The sequence below is a fragment of the Marmota marmota genome, unplaced genomic scaffold (assembly GCF_001458135.2).
Source record: "Marmota marmota marmota unplaced genomic scaffold, marMar, whole genome shotgun sequence".
Lineage (NCBI taxonomy): Eukaryota > Metazoa > Chordata > Mammalia > Rodentia > Sciuridae > Marmota > Marmota marmota.
Genome location: NW_025999960.1, coordinates 15,271,898 through 15,293,762, shown reverse-complemented (window position 1 = coordinate 15,293,762; position 21,865 = coordinate 15,271,898). Strand labels below are relative to the sequence as shown.

Below are 21,865 nucleotides of genomic sequence, written 5' to 3'. Positions count from 1 at the left end.
CGTCGGGGGGATACAGACCCAGGCCCGAGCCGGGCCACAGCCTCCTGGGCCCGCGGCGAGCCCCGGGCCTCTGCCGCCATTGCGCCCAAAAGTGAGGAGGATTTGCTGGCCCTGGCCGCGTCGCGGCTGAGCCGCCGCAAGCGGGTGGCAGGCGCGGCCGTCGGGGTGGCCATGGTGCTACTGCTACTGGTGGCCATCCCGCTGCTGGTGCACAGCTCCCGCGGGCCGGCGCACTATGAGATGCTGGGTCGCTGCCGCATGGTGTGTGACCCGCATGGGTCCCGAGGACAGGGATCCGACAGCACTTCTGCTTCTGTGCCACCCTTTCCCCCAGGTGCCAAGGGGGAGGTGGGCCGGCGCGGGAAGGCAGGCTTGAGGGGGCCCCCGGGACCCCCAGGTCCCAGAGGGCCCCCAGGAGAGCCCGGCAGGCCAGGTCCCCCTGGCCCTCCCGGTCCAGGCCCCGGCGGGGCAGTGTCCCCAGCGGGTTACGTGCCTCGAATTGCCTTCTACGCGGGCCTTCGGCGGCCTCATGAGGGTTATGAGGTACTGCGTTTTGACGACGTGGTGACCAACGTGGGCAACGCTTATGAGGCAGCCAGCGGCAAGTTCACCTGTCCCATGCCTGGCGTCTACTTTTTTGCTTACCACGTGCTCATGCGCGGCGGCGACGGCACTAGCATGTGGGCGGATTTGATGAAGAATGGACAGGTGAGATACCCTTTTCCTACCTAGTCTCATATCTGACTGGTAGCCTCCTAAATCTCCATTCATTCTTTCCACAACTTAGTTCCTATCCCAGACAGCATCAGGGAATCCAGGAACGCCAGGCTAACAAGAACTTAACAGGTTCATTTAGCCAAAAAAGGATTGGGGGCCAGAGAAAGAAAATCACCTGCCCAGGGTCTCACAGGGTGTGAGGCATGGTGTTAGAATTAAAACCCAGGTCTCAAAGCTTAATGATTCTGCAGCAGTGACCTCACACTCCAGCTTTAGGCAACCACACCAAGGGTCTTTGGTATCTTACCCTACCATTCAGCCTCTTTTTTAGTCATATCTTGAGCCGCCTTCTCTCTTGAAGGCAGCCTTCCTAGCCTTTGGCTGTTCCAGCCCTGGTGAAGGGTGAACTACCTGGAATCTGGCTCTTTGGAATTAGAATGGAATCCATGTCTCAGGGATGGGCAGTTGGCAGCCAGTTCTTGTGGGCCATTCATTTTGGATTTTCAAGGAAAGAAAAGGTGAGAGAGAGAGAGAGGGAGAGAAAGAAATACTTGCTTGTTCACTTGCCAGACAGAGAGTCTGGGGCCAAGCCTAGACTCATTGTTACCCTCAGCTAATATTGAATATCTGCAGGTAGAGATGGGACATGGTCCAACAGTCCAGGGGCCAATTAAGTTGTGGAAGGAAAGATTTGGAGGAGAAAGAAGGCAAGGAATAGGGAGATATTAGGCCTTGAACCATGGCCTGATTTGTAGGCCCCAAATCCTCTGTGGCAACCTCTGAGCCTCCAGCTTCAGATGCTTGCTGCCCCTGTGGTCAGAGTCATTGCCACCTTGTTTAGGGAAAATAGCCTCAAGGACTCAGCTCCAGACACACAAAGCTGGAAAAAGGCCGAAGGCTGAGGTGGAGGAAGCTGCCTGGGTGATTCAGGCCAAAGGGGAGATTGGGCTGAGTGGTGACCTCTGAATGATCCAATGGAGGGAGTTAGTAGGCCTGCTTCTTGGGGCTCAATCTGAGCCTTTGGCTCTGCACGAATTTAGTGCCCTCCCTGCCCAAGAGGACCCCACTGCTAGCAAACTCCCACTCTTGCTTTGGGGTCTCATCCTGCAGGACCTCCCTAGGAACCCAAGGAAAGAGATTTGGAGTGCCTGTGTGTCTGTGTGTGGGAGAGGCAGTATACAGGTGTAAGGAAATGTGAATGTGTGCATATTTGAGTGTGTTTGTGGGTAGGGAGTATGAAGGTATGAGTAGAGTGATGGCGTCTATCTGCATTTGGCACCAAGTAGGCATGCTTGGTCTATGCCGGAAGCCTAGAAGGCCAAAGGGGCAAGTATGTATTTAGAGTGTTGGTTTGGGAGGGGGTGGGAGCTGCACGATTCCCACTCTGTATTCCACGGCGCGGGCTCTGCGGCCCTGGGGATGGTAAATAATGATTAGAATAATGATGAATAATTAATAAGTTAATAACCGGCCTGGTGGGACAGAAAAGGGGGAATGGGGAGGGGGTTGGCTGCTGGAGGCGAATGCCTTGAGGCCATAGGATAGGTTAGGCCCCCTGTTCCAGCTGAAGGCGACCCCCCACGTGGGGAAACCAGCTGGCCCGCTGCTCCACTGGGAAACCCGGTGCCCCAGAGGCACCCTGTGGCCGGCACCCTGTGGCACACTCGGAGACACACCTATTGCCCTAGCACGGAAGCAAACGCAAATTTAGGACTAACAGGAGGTCTGAGCCAGCACAGATCCTTATAAATTATCCAGCAGGTTGATTTTATTTTTTAAGTGAGAATAATAATAGCAACCCCTATTTAACATTTTCTGTATGCAAATCACTCTTTTGAATAGACTCATGTAACTCATTAAAATTCCAAAAACTTACAGCTCAAATTGAGGCCCAGAGAAGACCTGATGTGTGCCCCTCAGTCACACAGCTAATGAATGGCAGAGCCTGAAGAACCAGCCCAGCAATGTCCTACCCTTGTCCTTCCAATACTGACAGCCCAATGCCCTTCAGCGCCTTTCCCATGCCAAACAGCATCCACTGGGTCTGACCCCTGGACCGCCCCAGCGCTGCGCAGAGCTTGACTAGGTGGTTTTCCTCTCTTTTCTGGATAGGTCCGGGCCAGCGCCATTGCTCAGGATGCAGACCAGAACTACGACTATGCCAGCAACAGCGTCATTCTGCACCTGGATGTGGGCGACGAGGTCTTCATCAAACTGGACGGCGGGAAGGTGCATGGCGGCAACACCAACAAATACAGCACCTTCTCAGGCTTCATCATCTACCCGGACTGAGCCGAGCACCATTCCCCGCCCCCCCCCCACCCCCTTGCTCGCTTACCCTTTCGCTCCAGCCCTAACCCACTTCCTGGGGTCCTACCCAAGGCAACACCCTATCATTTGAGAACCTGGCCATGGCGGGGTGGAACCTCCTGCTCCTGGGACTTGAGGGTACAAGTGGCTAGGGAGGGGAAGAGGCCTAAATAGGCTGACTCTTGGGACTTGAGGGTACAAGTGGCTAGGGAGGGGAAGAGGCCGGGCCAGAGGAGGAGCAAAGCGGCTTAGGGAGGGACTACCCCATGCACAGGTGGCCAGTGAAAGCTGAGAGGTGTTGGCCCTCCCCTCTTTGCCAGTAGCTGGGAGGCAGCCTCACTAGCAAAGCTCAGAAGCCCTGTCAACTTGTTAGGGAAAGACAGAAACAGGAACCCCTCTAGTGAACAGGGTAGAGGCTGGTCCTCAATAATGACAGTTTTCTCTTGCCACGCCGTCTCCTCCTCTCTCATCTCCATTTTCAGGCTCCAGCTTTGGCAGCCTTCCTGTTAACTGGAGGAACCAGTGAATTCTTTCCTCATATTTAAAACTCATTTTGTATAGTCCCCATTATACTCCTCTCTGGGCTAGGCCCTGGGGCTACAGCTGCTGTTGCCTCTTCTAATAAAGTAAGGTTGGGGGATTGTGTGTGGCTGTTTAACTTGGTGCAGAGTGAGGGGAAAATGCCCCCCCCACCCCCCCCACCCCCGCAAGGACTCCCACTCTTCAGTATCAATCTGTCAGGATTAGTTTTTCCTGGCAAGGTCTGCCTATGAGAGAGACAAAGAAGAAGACAGCTCAAGTTTCTGTTCTGCTGTGAAAAGGAGGAATTATCAGCTCCAGGAGAACTTTGGGGCCTGCCTCTGTAGGCCTGGGTGATAACCAGTCAGAATGATGCTGACAAGGGAGAATTCCAAAGATCTGGGTATTATGCTTCTGCCTCTCCACCTAGGGCAGGAAGACAGGTGGTTACAGGGTCTTGCTATGTTGTCCAGGTTGCTCTTCAGCTCCTGGGCTCAAACAATCCTCCTGCTTCAGCCTCCTGAGTATCTGGGAGTACTGGTGCCGGCCACTGCAAGGGACAGTGAGAAAGTTCCAGCAGAGGAGCTCTAAGGGATGAGGGAATAGTTCCTAGAATTGGAACTGATCTCAAGGCTCAAGGAGATGATGATTCTGAAGCTGCCCACAGACTGAGCTTGCTGAGGGGGTGGGCTGGTCAGGAATGGGAAAGCTTCCTCCCTCCAGGCTGGCTTCCATCCTCTAAGCTATAACACACTGCCACCATGTGGGCAATTGGAGAGCAACAGCAGTGGTTGCCCCATTTGGACGCTGAAAACTCACTGGCTGGACATTTGGACACTTTAGAAAATTTATTGAAGGACAAAAGGATGTTGGCTCCCAATCCCATGGGCAGACCAACAATAAATAAGGGCTAAAGGAAAGGGGGGTGAGGTTGGCAGGACTGGAGTAGGTGGAGGGAGGGGCCTCATGATGGAGAGCCCTGAGGGGCTGCAGGATGAATTGGAATGAAACACTGGAGAAAGAGAGAGAAAGAAACATTGTTATATCCCATTGCCTCTTAGAAAAGAAGCCAAGGCCTGCTGCCACCTGCCTCCCCACCCCCACCCCACTTTCTGAAGGTTTGCTGTGCAAACACAGCATGGCCATGGTCTGTAGGCTCACCAGGGCATCCTGCCACTCAAGCAATGTGGCTACAGGGTTGGTGCAGACCCGGGTGGGTCCTGGGGGAGGGGCTCGGCTGGTGTAGAAGGCACACTCATCATCCAAGCAAGTCTCATGAGAGCAGTGAATGGTGGAGAGACATGCTTTGAGGCGCTGCCTCAGGGCCAGTGTCCGAGGGGCCAGATTGCTAGGGCCTGAGAGTCATGAAGAGTTTAGAGAAGCTCTGGAATCCCACACCCCTACCGTGTACTTCCCTTTTCCCTCCCACAAGGGCCAAGCCAATTAGGGTACAAAGCTAGAGAAGTAGTTCCTCCCTTATTCCCAAGGGATCCAGGCTAGGACAGGTGGGATAACATTGCAGGGAAGAAGACCTGTTACCATGGGGTGTGGGGCAGGGCCTCACACCCAGTGAAAAAGATAGGACTTTCTTTGAATCCATTTCTTCCCTACCAACTTCTTACCTGCCTGGCCTGCCAAGGGCCTCAGAGACTGGAGTGAACGGATAGGGAGGCTGGCACAAAGTGGGTGTTGAGAAGAGAAGGTCAGGCTGGTGGTTGCAGGAGCCCCCTGACTGTAGCAGGGCCATGGGCTGGACTCTGGGCTTCTAGGTTCCAGGGAGCGGGCCTCTGAAACCTCCAGCTCTACCTTAGGGCAAGTCTCTGGGGATCCAGTCTGCCCCTGGGGGCTGGGTTGCAAGGGTCCAGGCTCTGCTGGAAGGCACGGCTCTGGTATCTCAGGCTGTTCCTGGAAGGAAGTCTCTGGTATCTCTAGTTCAGTCCTGCAGCAGGACTCTGGGGGGCCTGGGTCTATTGGTGGGCAGGACTGTGCCACCTCAGGCTCTGTCTCAGGGCAGGACTGTGGTTCCTCACACTCCTCTGAAAGGATGGGCTCTGGAATCCCAGAGTGCTGTGATAATTCAGGAAGGTGGGATGTCCCAGAATTATGCTCTGGGCCATTCAGAGTTCTAGAAATCTCATCCAGCAGGGGCTGAAGTTCAGCAATATCCAGAGAGGAGGATCCATTTAAAGGAGTGTACTTGCCCATTGCCAGTCCTTCTATCTCCTGTCGCAACAACTGCTGCAGGATATTGATGCGCTATGGTGGGAGAGTATGCCCCAGTGTGAAATTAAGAAGCAGGTTCACAGTCTACCCACAGTTCTCTACCCCTATCCTCCCAAATCCCCCTTTCCCAGCTCTGTTATTGCCCAACAGTCATCAAAGCTGTTGTCCTCATAGACCCACCTGTATCTTTAGCTTTTGGAGGTTGAGGGTCCTGTTGGGGTGAGGTCCAGAAGAACTTGCCACAGGTGGTTTCCCAGTCCCCTCCTGCAATCTTATACAACTGTCCTGATCAAACAAACGTACTGCAATTTGTTCCTGCCACAAAAAAGGAAAGGGGGCAGGTGAGAAAGCCAAGTAGTGGCAGGAAAATCAGTCTGAGTGCTATGCTCAGGAGGAAGGGATCAAAGTTCCTAATTGAGAAGTCCTGGACCTAGACTAGGAGGTGCAGGAGAGAAGCAGGGAGGATACAGAGACAGGCAACTTCTGAAGACAAACAGCATACTGGCCTCAAACTGCCAAGCCTCCAAGTCAATGGGACAGCAAAAGGGCTTTTAGCATGGAAAGACTTCTGATACTTACCCAGGGCAGGGCAGTCTCTTCAGGGCAGGACTGAGGGGAGAGGCCACTCAACCATCGGGCCTGTGACAGAAATGAGATGTCAGCAAGGCCCAGCACCCACAGATGGGACCCTTGTCTCTCTCTTAATTCTTCCTGTACCCATCCATCTCCTTCCTTCCCCAATTTTGGTCCATGCTAGCTGCATCCACTGCCCTCTCTTACCTGATGAACTCTGGGGGCTGATGGGATGGGTGTGAATTGGGTTTTGGGTCGAATGACGAGGCGACGCAACACTGAATGTGAAGTCTGGGGAGAGATGTGGATGGCTGAGCAGGAACAAAACCTATACCTAGCAGGATCTCTAGCCAGACTGTTCTGCTCTTGCCCAGCCTCTAGGACTTGTTGATACAAACCACAACTGGAAGAGCAGGAGAGGGTACACGCTGAGCCTGTCCAAAGGGTGATAGGCCAGTGACAGAAGGTGGTATCACAGGGCCAGGAATGGACTGGGCAGGGGAGGGCATCAGGTGAGCATCATGGCTGTCCTATGGAGAGGAAAAAAGTAGAGAGTGATCTCTTTCCCCTTTGTCTTCCTGTCTTATTCTCACCGCAGCAGCCAATGTGGTTTTTTTTCAAGACTGAAGTCAAATCATGTCATTCCTGTATTCATTCCTTCTCCCCATGGCTTTCCATTCATTCCAAGTAAAAACCAAGAGTGTGCACTTGTTTATAAGTCCTAACCTAATCTGATCCTGTTATTGCTGTAATCTCATCTCTCCTTACTCTGCTTCAATCTGACTGGCCTCTTTTTTTTTTTTTTTTAATTTTTTAATTTTTAGATACGAGGTATTGAACTCAGGTTCACTCAACCACTGAGCCACATCCCCAACCCTATTTTGTATTTTATTTAGAGACAAGGTCTGAGTCATTTAGCACCTTGTTTTTGCTGAGGCTGGCTTTGAACTCTCAATCCTTCTGTCTCAGCCTCCTGAGCTGCTGGGATTACAAGTGTGCACCACCAAGCCCAGCTTCTGACTGGCCTCTCTTTTCTCCAAACACTAGGCACATTTTCTTCTTAGGGTCTTTGCATCTACAGCCCTTTTGGCCTGGAATGTTCTCCCCTACATATCTGCATGGCTCATGCCCTCAATTCCTATCTTCACTTAAACATCATCTTCTCCAAGAGAGTCCTCTGCCCAATCTACTTTAAATTGTGATAACAATTCCCTCAATACCAATGTCCCTTTAGCACCTTTCTTTTTGATACCAGGAATTTAACGCAGGTGCTCTACCACTGAGCCACATAACCAGCCCTTTTTATTTTTGAGATAGGTTCCCACTAAATTGTTTAGGGGCTTGCTAAGTTACTGAGGCTGGCCTCAAATTTGTGATCCTCCTGCCTCAGCCCCCCAAGTCACTGAGATTATAAGTATGTGCCATCATACCAGGTTAGCACCTTATTATTATTCTTTTTACAGAGAATATCACCATCTGACATCCTATACATTTTACCTATGTGCTTATTTTTTGTCTCCCTCTTCTAGAATATGCATAGTACAGACCCACACTCAGTAGCTGGTCAGTAAAATGTCTGTGGAATGAAGGGATGCCAAGGATCAGATGTGTCTTAACCTCAGGACTGATCTGAAGGTGATTCAAATATATAGCAATTTGTGACTTCTCACCCCAGGCCCCAGATACCTGGTAAAAAGAAGTCTTTCAGTCCCATTCTGAGAGGGGTTGGGCCCATTTGGGGCCAACTCAGACCTAATAGCATCCTGAGGCCCAAGACTGCCCAGCATTACCCACAGTCCTCAATGTAGGCCACTGCAGTGAAATTCCCTAAGTATCTCCAGTACTCCCCACCCAGGAGGATCCCATCTCACCCTGGTATGTATTATCTCTCGGGTTTCTCTTAATGGTACTCGCTGGGCCAGACCCAGGAGGGCCCCTCCTCCTTCATCTGAGTTAGGGATAACCTCAGGTTCTCCTTTAGGGAGAGAGTAACAAGAAGACAGGAAATTTGCTGTAGTATCTAAAAACATGCATGAAAATCTGGGATAGGCCTTTGTAGCCTCTTAAGAAGGTACACCAGTTTAAGGGCCCCCATTTGCCCTTCAGGGCAAGGACCCATGCAGCATCACCTGAAAACCCAATACTACCTTGAAAAGCACTTAGCAATCTGAAAACTGAGTGGGCTGTGGGAGTGGTAAGGGTGCTAGGGGCTGGGGACACAACAGAGTGGAAGGTCAATATTACAGAAGTGTCAAGGGATAGGGCAGAAATGGGGACACAAATATAACTGGGTCAACCCCTGGACCATTCAGAAAGTCAGTTCTTCCATTTTTTTCTCCTCTCTGTGCTACTAATAAATGGGTCCTTTACTCTATCCACCCTCATTACTACACAACAGTTCACATGACTACTACTACTACCAACTATTGGGGATTGAAAGGGAGACTGTACCACTGAGTTACATTACTAATTCTTTTTTTGAAGACAGAATCTCAGCTAAGTTAACTAGGCTGGCCTTGAATTGGCAATCCTCTTCCCTCAGTCTCCCTGAGTAGCTGGTGGCATATACCACCATGCCCAGCTCTCTTCTTCCTTCTTTATTTTTATTTTTTGCAGTGCAAAGAATAAACCCAGGGCCTCATGAATGCTAAGCAAGTGTTCTACCACTGATCTATATCTCTAGCTTTCCTCTTCTCTGACCTCCCTGCCTTCCCACTTCCTCACCTCAGTCCCTAAGATTGATGAGCTTTTCTTATTTCTCTTGTTGCCTGCTGCAAGCAGCCCCATTCTCTCCCCGGTGCCAGACACACTCACCTGCCTGCATTGGGGTTTCCAGGTGCAATCCTGAGGCCTGGTTGATTGAAGTTCTGATGACAATAAGAATAATAGCAGTCACTGAATACCAACTATGAGCCTGGCATGTGCCTTATAAACATCATCCCATTTCACTTTCACGGCAACCTCTAATTATGGTGAAAACAGGATATGATACAAAATGGATAGATAAAGAAATCAAAGCTCAGAGAGGTTAGGGCATGCTTGCTCAAATAGTAGTGGTAAGGGTTAGGAATTAAACCCAAATCCCACTTATTGCCACAGACTGTGTTCTAGCCAAAACAAATAGCACCTTACCTTTTTATCCCTCTCTTCTTCCATGTCATACTGAAGTCTGATTATGAAAGCCTGAACCCTATTCCAAAGGCTCAACTTGGGCAGTCACAGGTTTCCCCCATTCCCTCCTAGGTTGGTAGAGTCCCAAAGCTAGTGAAAGACCTCAGCTCTGGAGACCCCTGACTCAGATACTGGTTCATTCTTTTCTATATCACCTTCTCCCATATCCCTTCCTTCTCACCGGCAGCTGCCACCTGTCTCTCTTCTTAGCTCCTGTAAACTGGGACGGGTGGTGGTGTGAAAGGAAGGTCCTGAAGGTGGAATCTGATCCATAGGAGCAATAAATGAAAGCAGAGTCAGAGCTGGACCTAAAGCTTTAGGCCTCACCACCAACCCCATATTCCTTAACAGAATCCCTTGGCCCTTCATGAGATACCTTCCCTTCCAGGGCCCAGCTTTATCTCTGGAAGGGACTCCCAGAACACTTGAGCACCAGCCCTTCAAGGGCACTCACCAAAGCCTCTAGCCTCTGGGGGCACAAAGTCCAGCCTCGGGGTCCTGGTCCCTCAAGCCTTGAGAAGCATGAAGCCCTGGCAGGGTCTAATCGGTGGATGGGGGTTCTGGGGGCCAAGTATGCAGAGGCCCGAGCACCCTGGGAACACCAACAGAGATTATCAGCACTAGTTGGGGATTCTTTCCTTAGTCCACCCCCAACCTGATCTCACATCCTCTCTCATTACCTGGCCCCTCCGGGTTGTGCCTCCCTGGCTCCCTCGAACCAGTACTCTCTGTGCCAGACTGGACTGGCGCCCCAGGGGACAGCTCTTCACCCCCTCACCTGACAGGATGGTGGCCAGAGCTGCAGGGTCAGTCACAAACTCTATGGCCCCTGGAACCTCTGTAAAGTTAGAGGAGAAGAAAAGGTGAGAAGGAACAGGAAGGGGAAGGCTGAAAGGCCAAGAACCCTAGCATAGACAACCTGATGGACAAGAGTAAGCAAAAGAGAGCCAGATGATTGAACCCACCTCACCAAATGTTCACAGAACTTTACATGAGATACTCTTCTAAGCACTTGAGCCAAAGATAAATAAGACAAAGCCTCTATCATCAAATTATTGAAAGACGACAGACTCAAGATAGAGTATAGACAGATTATAGAATAAATATTAAAAAGTATTAGAACAGAGCAATTGATGTGACTGGGGGAATTGGAAAAGACTTCAGAAGAGGACATTTTGCTGAAGGAAGGAGAGGGCTTCTAAGAGCAAAGAGCTTTCCTGGAGCAGGAACCAGGAATCTTATAGTAATCAGATGACCAGGGGGAGTGCAAAGCCCCCAAACCCCACTGGGCCCTCCCCATTCAACCAAGGAGAACTCCACCAGGTACCTGTCTGGGGAGGGAGCCCAGGACCCACATCTTGTCTCCTAGGGCTAGATCTAAGCTCTTCCAAGGGGTTCCGGAGCTGAGTGTGACCCATCGATCTTTGTGATTTCTCTGTTTGATGCGTGATTTTCAACCTGGCGCCTGCTGAGTCAACGAGGGGACGTTGAATACTGAGCGGTGGCTTCTGCACCAATCTCTAGGGGAAGGGGAGGACAAAAAACTGGGATTCAGCTTTGGGGTGCAGTACTAATGTGTGTTGCCTCCTAGTAACCACTCTCTTCACCTACCAGGATCCTCTTACCCTTGGATCTTGATTTTCCTGGTCCAAGACGCACGATTTGACTGTGGGGAAAGGCGGGCGTCTCTGAGAGCGAACCGGAATCTTGCTAGGAGTGGGAGATACACCCCGGAGGAGCGGATCCTTCTTGGCTTGTAGGGAGGTCATGGCGGCTACAACTAAGACTGGGAAGAAGGCAGGCAGGATCGGGATCAAAGTCAACCAGTTCTCGGGGCAAGAGTTCTGCCATCCCATATACTTCCACCTCCGCCCCAATCCATGCGTTCAGAAGCCCCTGCGCCTGCAAGGCCGCACTTTTGGCTGCCACCTCCATTCACCCCGAGCTTGCTCTTTCCCTCAGGACCGCGAAGAATTCTCCTCCCTATGAGGCCCCGCAGCTTCATTCACCCCAGGGTCACTCTGCCACACCTTCCCGGGAAACCTTCAGGGTCGCCTCCACTTTCTTCGCTTTTCCCCCCGATTCTCTGGGTTCTGCTGCTGCTACTTCCCCAGTTTGTAAAATACGCCAAGCTCCTGATTGGCTCGTCTGCGCTGCCGCGGAGGCGCGTGACACATGACCCAGTTATCCAATCCGCAGGCTTCGGAGGAGGGACCAGAAGAGGAACTAGTTTTCGAACCGCTTTCTGGCTAAGAAAAAACTGGCCCGACTCCATCAGCCAACCCGAGAGCCGAGCGCAAGTGGAAGGCCGGCGGGCAATGGGGGTGGACCTTTCCTAGGCTGGGGAAGGGGTGGTGCTTTGAGTCTGGGCCGCAAAGGGCTTTGTGGCATTCTCGCGAGGTCTCAGGACTCCTCGGCAAGAAGGCGCCATGGCATTGTGGGAAAGACTGGTGGTCCTCGCGGTTGCTCCTCAAGGTGTCGGAGGCAGGCAGGAGTCCTGGACCCACTGCGACCGTAGGGTGGGACCAAGCTCAGAGGCCGCCATTCCAGGCACTTACAGAAAGCATGCGCGTGTCCTGCCCGGAACTCAGAACAGTCCCAAACGGGCAGAGAGGGCTGGACAGAATTGAATTGAGCTGAAAAAAGAAAGAAAGAAAGAAAGATAGATGGGTTGGGGATGTGGCTCAAGCGGTAGCGCGCTCGCCTGGCATGTATGCGGCCCGGGTTCGATCCTCAGCACCACATACAAACAAAGATGTTGTGTCCTCCGAAAACTAAAATAAATATTAAAAAATTATCTCTCTCTTAAAAAAAAATTAAAAAAGAAAGAAAGAATTTGCTCACTTGGGCCTAACAACCTGATGAGGTATGGTCAGACATAATTTGCTGGGACTCAATTAACACCAGATTGACTAGCTTCTCCAAGCTAGGGATTTCCCCACCTTCAGGTAGCCTTTTGCAAACCTGGAGGATTGCTGATAGAGGGCTCACCTGCTAGATCCTTGAGTTGTTTTTTTTTTTTTTCTTCCTTAACCCAAGAGCTTTCTACCAGTTGTCGCCCTTTACTTTTGACATGTTTTTTGTTTTTGTTTTTGCCAGGGCGGGGGTGAGGTGGGAGACAGGCTTCCTAAATTGCCCAGGCTGTCTGGCTGGCGTGGAACATGCAATCCTCTTGCCTCAGCCTCCGAAGTAGCTGGGATTACAGGCCAGCGCCACTGCACCAGGCTTCCCATCTTTGACTCTTAACGAATATTACCTTGAAGGATCTTTAAAATTCATGTACTTCTTCATATTCATACCACCACTTCAGTCCACCATAATCTCATCTAGAAAACTACAAATTTCCCAGGTGATACCGCTATTCTTTTGTCTCCAAATTAATGAATTATCTTACTGATTTAAAATAAAATCTAGTAGTTGTTCAGAATGATTTTATTTCATTTAGTTTCTTAGTCTTAGTTGGACAAGATACCTTTATTTTACTTATTTATTTACTTTTATGTGGTGCTGAGGATCGAACCCAGCGCCTCGCACGTGATAGGCAAGTTCTCTACTGCTGAGCCACAACCCCAGAGCCACAAGCCCAGCCCCTGGAATATCTTTTTTTGCTTCAATTTTGCCTGTTTATGCCTCCAAATTGATATTCATTTTTCCTTCCTCAGGCCCTCCTTGAACTCTTCTACCCACAACCCATCCCAATCTAGTAAGATTCCTTGGTTATATTCTCTCAAGCAGTAGTGTTTATTTTCTCTGAGCATATATCTCAGTTGGTAATTATATATTCATCAACATGAACATAATAAATCTTGTTTATTAATTTTTCTCTCCTGATAGTGCTTCAAGAGAATGATAAAGGTGACCCTCTATTTTTTATGTACTGTCAATTTTCAGTGCCTTGCATTGTGCCTTGTAAAATGTTCAATCTTTGTTGAATGAGTCAGTGGATAGATGAGTAAATGAATGAATGCATGGAGAAACAGGGAAACCTACCAGAAGTAATAATTGAACTTCTTTATAATAGAAAAAGTGGCTGGGCATAGTGATGCCCTCCTGTAATCCCAGTGACTCTGATGGCTGAAGCAGGAAAATTGTGAGTTCAAGGCTAAATGGGCATGGTAGTGCATGCTTATAATCCCAACAACTAGGTAGGCAAGGCAGGAGGATTGCAAGTTTAAAGCCAGCAACAGCAATTTAGTGAGACCCTAAGTAACTAAATAAAATACAAAAAAGAGCTGAAGATGTGACTCAGTGGTTGAGCACCCCTGGGTTCAATCCCCAGTACCACAAACATAAAATAAAATAGAAAATGTGAGTTTGGGATCTTTCATGCATGAAATTCTGGGTTTGATCCCTGGCACCACAAAAAGAAAACATAATATAGAAAAAGCATTTGCTACCATTAACAAATCCTGGATTCTATCCCAGCATATGAGAGAGAGAGAGAGAAAGAGAGAGAGAGAGAGAGAAAGAGAAGTCATTTTATTTCAGGAACTAGGAACAGTATTTACAAAGTCAAGAAAACAAAGAATGTGGAGTGTTCAGAGAATAGCGAGTTCTAGGGGGTAGATGGAATATGGGGAACAGTAGTAAATAATACCAGAAAGATGGTCCAAGTTGAGAAAAAGGATCACCTAATTCCACTAACAGGTACTATGAATGTGCCAAATCCTAACCACTAGATCAGCAAGGACAGCTACCAATAAGCATTATGCAAGGCATTCTTTTGGGGATACTGAGAGGAATAAGACTAAAGTTTGAAGGATGAGGAGGCACCAGAATAGAAACTGGCAACACATACGAGTTTCATAAGAGAAACTGAGTGTTACCATAAGTAATATACCTTCCAATGCCAAAATATTTACACCAGATTGATTGTCAGGGCACCACCTCACAGCATCAAGATACAAGGGAGTACAATCACTATGGAAAGCAATATGGAGAAATCAAATGGAACCACCATTTGATCCAGTTATCCCACTCCTTGGTTTATACACAAAGGACTTAAAATCAGCATACTACAGTGACATAGCTACATCAATGTTTATAGCAGCACAATTCACAATAGCTAAACTATGGAACCAACCTAGATGCCCTTTAACAGATGAATGGATAAAGAAAATATGGTACATATACACAATGGAATATTACTCTGCCTTAAATAAGAATGATATTATGGCATTTTCAGGTTAATGAATGGAGCTGGAGAAAATCATCCTGAGTGAAAAAGCCAAACCCAAAAAACTAAAGGCCAAATATTTTCTCTGATAAGTGGATGCTGATCCAAAATGGGGGTTGGGGGTAAGGAAGAATAAAGGAGCTTTGGATTGTGCAGAGGGGAGTGAGGGGAGGGGACAGAGTGTGGGAATGGGAAGGACGATGGTATGAGACAGACATTATTGCCCTATATACATGTATAATTACACTACTGGTGTGACTCTGCACCATATACAGTCAGAGGAATGAGAAGTTGTGCTCCATTTTTGTACAATGTGTCAAAATGCTTTCTATTTTCATGTATAACTAATTAGAACAAAATTTTAAAAAAGAAAAAGATACAAGGGAGCCCAGCACAGTGGAAAACTGTAATCTGAGCAAGTAGGGAGGCTAAGGCAGGAGGGTTGCAGGATTAAGGCCAGCCTCAAGGCCAGCAACTTAGTAAGGCCCTAAAAAAGGACTGGGAATGTGGCTCAGCCCTGTCTCAAAATAAAAAATAAAAAAGGCTGGGGATGTAGCTTAGTGGTAAAGCATTCCTGGCTTAAACTCTTGGTTAAAAAAAATAAATAAATAAAAAGAGGGGCTGGGGTTGTGGCTTAGTGGTAGAGTGCTTGCCTAGCATGTGTGAGGTGCTGGGTTCGATCCTCAGTACTGTAAGGAACGGTGGAAAAGCTCCATAAATTCAACAAGCCAAAACAACAGTTTACCTGTCTAAGATTTTATTAGCAGGACAGTAGCAGCCAGTCGCAGAAGAGAAGGGGGTAGAGAGAGAGAGGAGGAGAGAGAGAGAGGAGAGGGGAAGAGAGAGAGAGGAGAGAAGAGAGGGGGGTGAAAGAGAGAGGGAGAGGGGGAGAGTAAGAGAGAGAGCACCAACAGAGTGTTGATATTTATGGGCTTAACGCAGGATGAGGAGGAGAAGGCGAGTGGGCTGTTACTATGAGAGTTCGCCCCACTTCAGGGATTGAAGGCGCCTTTCAAAGTTCGTGCCATTCAGTGCGTCAGGGACCTGAGCTCCCGGAAGAGAAGGGCTCCAGGTGCCATCTTTATCAACATGTACCACATAAAAAAATAAATAAATAAAATAGTTACAAAAATACATATTTTTAAAAAAGATAAAAGGATAGACTGATTTTATATCAGAAAAGTCTTTAAAAGAGCCAATGCTCAGAATATCTGCCACACTTATCAAAATGTCCAATTTGTTTTCTTTTTTATTTATTTTATTTTTGCAATGCTGGGGATCTAACCCAGGTCCTCCTGGTGCATGCTATACAAGCACTCTACCACTGAGCTACACTCCTAACCCCAATTCCATCCACATTCACTTTAAACATTGCAACTATTTCCTTTGTTTGTAGAGGAATATAATTGATTTTCTATCTAGCAAACTTAATGAACTCTTTTCTTGGTTTTCCTAGTTTGTCTATTGATTCTGTTGAGTTTTCTAAGAGATAATTATGTCTTTTGCAAACAAAAACAGTTTTATATATCCCCCCCTCCCTCTTTTGGTACTGGGGATTGAACTCGGGGACACTCGCCCACCACTAAGCCACAACTCCAGACCTATTTTGTATTTTATTTAGAGACAGGGTATCACTGAATTGCTTAGCACCTCACCTTTGCTGAGGCTGGCTTTGAACTGCCATCCTCCTGCCTCAGCCTCCCAAGCTCCTGGGTTTACAGGCATGTGCCACTGCACCTGGCCACCAATATTATTATTTTTTTAATATTTATTTTTTAGTTGTAGTTGGACTTGGACACAATTCCTTTGCTTTATTTATTTATTTTCATGTGGTGCTGAGGATCGAGCATGCCCTAGGCGAGCTCTCTACTGCTGAGCCACAACCCCAGCCCAATATTGTTTATTTTGATAACTAAGTTATCTCTGATTTGGTTGGTGGGAGTCCTTTCAAATTGTCTTCTGTATCCTTTTATCATGACCTTACCACTTTTTAGCTTTTCTTTGCCTTCTTGAATAACAACATGTTTCAAGCCTAGTTTATACTTTCCCTGTATCAGTTCTAGAATCAGCCATTCTCCAAGGAGTTCTGGTTCCTTTGAGTACAATCAAATCTACAGTAGTAATGTCTAAAACTATTATCCTACATGTGTTGCACCAAATGTGCTGCAGCAATAGAAAACTTGTTAACTTGTTCCTTCCTTTTTTTTTTGGGGGGGGGCGGGTGCTAATGATTGAATGATTGAATTCAAGGCACTTTACCAATAAGCTACATTTCCAGACTTTAAGTCGTCCAGGCTGGCCTTGAACATGGGATTTTCTTGCCTCAGCCTCCTGAGTAGCTGGGATTATTGACATGTGCTACCAGGCTCTGCTGATGACTTATTTTCTAGTTCCACATATCCACAGATGGAGAGGAATATTCCCTTAAAAAATTGATTCCCTTAGAATCAATTCTGGCATGTTGGCAGTTGATGCTGTGATGGCTTGAGACTTTTGGGGACCTCAGAATTGGCAGATAGGTTTTGCTTGTGCTGAAGATAGGGCCTCATACTATTCTATCTCTAATCTATACCCCCAGCCCCCAAAATCCATTTTTGACCAATCTCTCATTTTTTTTAATTGTAGAACTTTAAAATCTCAATTTATTAATTGGGATCTGGCAAAACCAAGAGAACCAACTCTTGACCTAGCAAGGTCCTAAAATATTTTATAAGAACAAATATATTCTAAGAAAAGACTTGAATCTTTGGAGGATAGACTATTGTAGACATAATAATGCTCTTCCTAAAAGATGCCCACATTGGGCTGGTGTTGTGGCTCAGAGGTAGAGCACTTGCCTAGCATGCGTGAGGCACTGGGTTCGATCCTCAGCACCACATAAAAATAAAATGAAGCTATTGTGTCATCTAAAACTAAAGTAAATAAGTATTAAAAAAAAAAAAAAAGATGGCCACATCCTAAGCTCTATGACGATTTTCTTTTTGGGGGGGGTACCAGGGATTGAATTTAGGGGCACTCAAACACTAAGCCACATCCCCAGCCCAATTTTGTATCTTATTTAGAGACAGGGTCTCATTGAGTTGCTTAATGCCTCACTGTTGCTGAGACTGGCTTTGAACTTGAGATCCTCCTGTGTTAGCCTCCTGAGCCACTGGGATTACTAGGTGTGCACCATATCTGGCTTGAAGATGTTTTCCTTAAATGGCAAAAAGGCACTCTGATGATGTAATTAACTTAAGGATTTTGAGATGGGTTGATAATTCTGGATTATCTAGGTAGATCCAATAATAACTAAGATCTTATAGGAGGGAATCAGGAGGGGCAGATTCAGAGATATGATAACTGAGGTAGACTTTGGACTGATGTGATTGCTCTTTGAAAATGAAAGAGGTTCACAAGCCAAGGAATATGGACAGTCTTTAGAAGTTGAAAAAAGAGGGATTGGGGTTGTGGCTCAGTGGTAGAGTGCTTACCTGGCATGTGTGAAGCACTGGGTTTGATCCTTAGCACCGCATAAAAATAAAGAAAGACATTCTGTCCATTTACAACTACAAATTAAAAAACAAATAAATAAAAGGTTAAAAAATGAATGCTAAAAAGAAGTTGAAAAAAGATTCCAGGCATAGTGGCATGCATCTGTTATCCCCATTATTTACTCAGGTTGAGATGGGAGGATTGCTTGAGCCCAGGAGTTGAAGACCAGTCTGGGAAATATTGTGAGTCTCTATCTGAGAAAAAGAAAATAAAAAGTCAAGGGATCTGGAAAAGGCTCCTTTGGAGCATCTATCAGCATTTGAAATATAGTGCTATGGACCCACTTTACCCTTTTTGACCTCTAGAAATGTAAAATATTAAATTTGTTTTTTTAAGCTGCTACGTTTGTGGCAATTTGCTGCAACAGCAGTAGAAAATTAATATAGTTTGAGAAAGGCTGCAGCATATGTTCAAGATATCCCATAAAACAGAAAAGCCTTTGATGTTTATTTATTATTTTATTATTATTTTCTTTTTGGAACTTGGGATTGAACCCAGGGGTACTTACCCACTGAGCCACATCCCAGCCCTTTTCTTATTTTTTTTATTTTGAGACAGGGTCTCACCAATTTGCTTAAGACCTTGCTTAGCTGAAGCTAAGTTTAAACTCAAAATCTTCCTGGCTCAGCCTTCTGAGTCACTGGGATTACAGGTGTGTGCATCACCTTACCTGGCAGCCTTTGATGTTTATGCTGCTGAAGAACAACTAGAAATATGATCCTGACTTACAACCTATGGAAATTTCTGTGTCACCCTGCTCAGAGCAGTTGTCTCCCAGGTAATATTCTGAAACATGTCACCCTATTCCCAACTAAATCCAACCACTTCTACAGAATCATCCATTTCATCATCACAGCAATCCTATAAATTAGCAACTATTTTCTCTAATTTTACTGATTAGAACTTAGGCCAAGGAATTAGGCGTGGTGGGCATGCCTATAATCACAGTTACTCCCGAGGCTAAGACAGGAGTATTGCAAGTTCAAGATCAACCTTAGTAACTTAGTAAGACTGTATCTCAAAATTTAAAAAATAAAAAGTGTTGAGGATTGTTTTAGTCAGCTTTTGCATTTCTATGACAAAAAAAAACAAAACTGAAAAGAACAACTTTAAAGGAGGAAAAGTTTATTTTTTCTCACAGTTTCAGATGTTTGGTCCATGGTCGACTAACTCCATAGCTCTGGGCTAGAGGTGAGGCAAAACATCATGTCAGAAGGTTGTGGGGGAGGAAAGGAACTTAGGAGGCAGCTACCAGGAACCAAAGAGAGAGTCCATTCACTAAGGATAAAATATAAACCCTAAGGCACACCCCCAGTAACCGACTACATCCAGCAATACCCCACCTGCCTATAGCTATCACCCAGTTAATCCATAACAGTGAATTAATACACCAATTGGGTTTCAGTGGTTTTTGTTTGTTTGTTTTGTTGTTGTTTTTGCTTTTTTGGTACCAGGGATTGAATCCAAAAGTGCTTAACCACTGAGCCACATCCCTAGCCTTTTTTATTTTTATTTTTAAATTTTGAGACAGGGTCTGCTAAATTGCTTAGGGCCTCACTAAGTTGCTGAGGCTGGCTTTGAACTTGCCATCCTCCTGCCTCAGCTTCCCGGGCTGCTGGGAGTACAGGTGTGTACCACTGCACCTAGCTGGTTTACAGTTTTCACAATCCAATTGTTGCACCTCCTAACACTCCTGCATTGTCTCATACATGAGATTTTGGGGGTCCTCTCATATCCAAATCATAATAGGTATGTAACTCAGTGGTGAAGCACTCCTGGGTTCAATCTCCAGTACTTAAAGAAAAAAAAAGTGAATGAAAGAAAGAAAGAAAAGAAAACTGAGGCAAAGGAAAGTATCTTTTCCAAGATACTTTCCAAATATCTTTTCCAAGATCATGGATCTAGTAAGTAAAGGATCTACAAGTCAAATGCAGAGATTCTTAACTACTATGCTATTTAAATAAAATTGTGCTTTTCACAATCATTTTCATTAGTTGCAAGAAATATTTTCTTGAGCTGAGCACAGTGGCACAGGCCTGTAATTGCAGCAATGCAAGAGACTGAGGCAGGAGGATCACAAGTTCAAGGACAGCCTGAACAACTTTGTGAAAACCTCTCTCAAAATACAAAAATAAAAAGGCTTATGGATGAAGTTCAGTGATAGAGTTCCTCTAGCTTCAATCCCCAGTATTACACAAAGGAAAAAAAAATATCTGCTTGACTATGGAATTATGTAACAAGTATTGGTGTCAACACATTTTGAAACAAATTTAACCAACATTTGTTATGCATTTAATAACATTTGTTAACTCACCTGTGGGTACAGGGAACTGGAGTACCCTACCAGCTAGTATGTTGGGACATCATCACTTGGTATGTCTTACAAAGAAGATGAGACATATTGCTTCATTTGGTGAGGTTGGTGAAGCAGCATCTTCTGTGATAAAAAGTGAGTGCAGAACCAAAGAAAGCCCCAGAAGTTGGTATACATTGCTACAGGGCTGCAGAATTTGTGTAATCAAACTCTTTTTTTTTGGGGGGGGAGGGGGACTAGGGATTGAACTCAGGGGCACTTGGCCACTGAGCCTTATTCCCAGCCCCATTTTGTATTTTATTTAGAGACAGGATGTCACTGAGTTGCTTAGTGCCTTGCCACTGATGAGGCTGGCTTTGAACTTACTATCCTCCTGCCTCAGCCTCCAGAGCTGCTGGGATTACAGGAGTGCGCCACTGTACCTTGCTGTGTAATTAAATATCTTAAGAAGCCACTGTGGGGCTGGGGTTGTGGCTTAGCAGTAGAGCACTTACCTAGTACATGCAAGGCCCTGGGTTCGATCCTTAGCACCTCATAAAAATAAATAAACAAAATTAAGGTATTGTGTACAACTAAGAAATAAATATTTTTTAAAAAGAAGACACCATGATTATATTATTTGTTAATGCTGAGTAATATTCCATTGTGTATACCATATACCATGTTTTCTTTATTCATTCACCTACTGAAGGGCATTTAGGTTGGCTCCACAATTTAGTTATTGTGAATTGTGATGCTATAAACATCGAAGTGGCTGCATCAAGGTAGTGTGCTGTTTGTAAGTCCTTTGGGTAAAACCGAGGAGTGGGATTAAAAAAAAAAAAAGGGTCTAATGGTGATTCCATTCCAAGTTTTCTCCATACTGCTTTCCGTATTGGTTGCATCAATTTGCAGTCCCACCAGCAATGTATGAGTGTGCACCCCCCACACACATTCTCACCAACATTAATTGTTGTTTGTATTCTTTTTTTTAATATTTATTTTTTAGTTGTAGTTGGACACAATACCTTTTTATTTATTTTTATGTGGTGCTGAGGATCGAACCTAGCATGTGCTAGGCGAGCGCTCTACCACTGAGCCACCACCCAACGCTCTACCACCCAGCCCCCGTTGTTTGTATTCTTAATAGTCAACATTCTGACTGCAGTGAGATGAAATCTTAGTTTTGATTTGCATTTCTCTAATTGGTAGAGATATTGAACATTTTTTCATATATTTATTGATTGATTGTTTATCATATTCTGAGTAGATGAATGGATAAAGAAAATGTGGTGTGTGTGTATATATATATATATATATATATATATATATATATATATACACATATA

At 46.2% G+C, this 21,865-nt stretch overlaps 2 protein-coding genes across 5 annotated transcripts; one reads left to right on the top strand and one right to left on the bottom strand.

The window, feature by feature from the left end:
* Positions 1 to 3,670, top strand: C1ql4 (complement C1q like 4). The gene is made up of 2 exons (XM_015493589.2): positions 1 to 708; positions 2,830 to 3,670. The coding sequence occupies exons 1-2, from the start codon at positions 172 to 174 to the stop codon at positions 3,007 to 3,009; spliced, it is 717 nt and encodes a 238-aa protein (XP_015349075.1). The 5' UTR covers positions 1 to 171; the 3' UTR covers positions 3,010 to 3,670.
* A 705-nt stretch (positions 3,671 to 4,375) lies between these two features.
* LOC107148603 (trophinin associated protein) lies at positions 4,376 to 11,721 on the bottom strand. Of its 4 annotated transcripts, none has more exons than XM_048802657.1 (15): positions 11,523 to 11,720; positions 11,139 to 11,299; positions 10,841 to 11,033; positions 10,194 to 10,351; positions 9,968 to 10,105; positions 9,695 to 9,777; positions 9,157 to 9,209; positions 8,214 to 8,317; positions 6,741 to 6,872; positions 6,550 to 6,633; positions 6,349 to 6,408; positions 5,950 to 6,084; positions 5,169 to 5,802; positions 4,708 to 4,901; positions 4,376 to 4,558 (listed from the first exon to the last, which is right to left on the bottom strand). In XM_048802657.1, exons 2-15 carry the CDS (start codon positions 11,280 to 11,282, stop codon positions 4,511 to 4,513), a joined length of 2,160 nt encoding a protein of 719 aa, XP_048658614.1. In that variant the 5' UTR covers positions 11,283 to 11,299; positions 11,523 to 11,720; the 3' UTR covers positions 4,376 to 4,510. The 4 variants fall into 4 exon arrangements, with proteins under 4 accessions (XP_048658614.1, XP_015348796.1, XP_048658616.1 ...); XM_015493310.2 differs by having other exon boundaries at positions 11,544 to 11,719; XM_048802659.1 differs by having other exon boundaries at positions 10,841 to 10,978; positions 11,139 to 11,721.
* Positions 11,722 to 21,865: the final 10,144 nt, after the last annotated feature.

Excerpts from the sequence above, each read along its gene's own strand:
- C1ql4 (XM_015493589.2), top strand. The coding sequence starts at position 172 with ATGGTGCTACTGCTACTGGTGGCCATCCCGCTGCTGGTGCACAGCTCC. Across the intron at positions 709-2,829 it reads ATTTGATGAAGAATGGACAG|GTCCGGGCCAGCGCCATTGC; the intron begins GTGAGATACCCT and ends TTTTCTGGATAG.
- LOC107148603 (XM_015493309.2), bottom strand. The coding sequence starts at position 11,369 with ATGGGATGGCAGAACTCTTGCCCCGAGAACTGGTTGACTTTGATCCCG. Across the intron at positions 6,409-6,549 it reads CAGCCCCCAGAGTTCATCAG|GCCCGATGGTTGAGTGGCCT; the intron begins GTAAGAGAGGGC and ends TTTCTGTCACAG. Across the intron at positions 4,902-5,168 it reads GCCCTTGGCAGGCCAGGCAG|GCCCTAGCAATCTGGCCCCT; the intron begins GTAAGAAGTTGG and ends CATGACTCTCAG.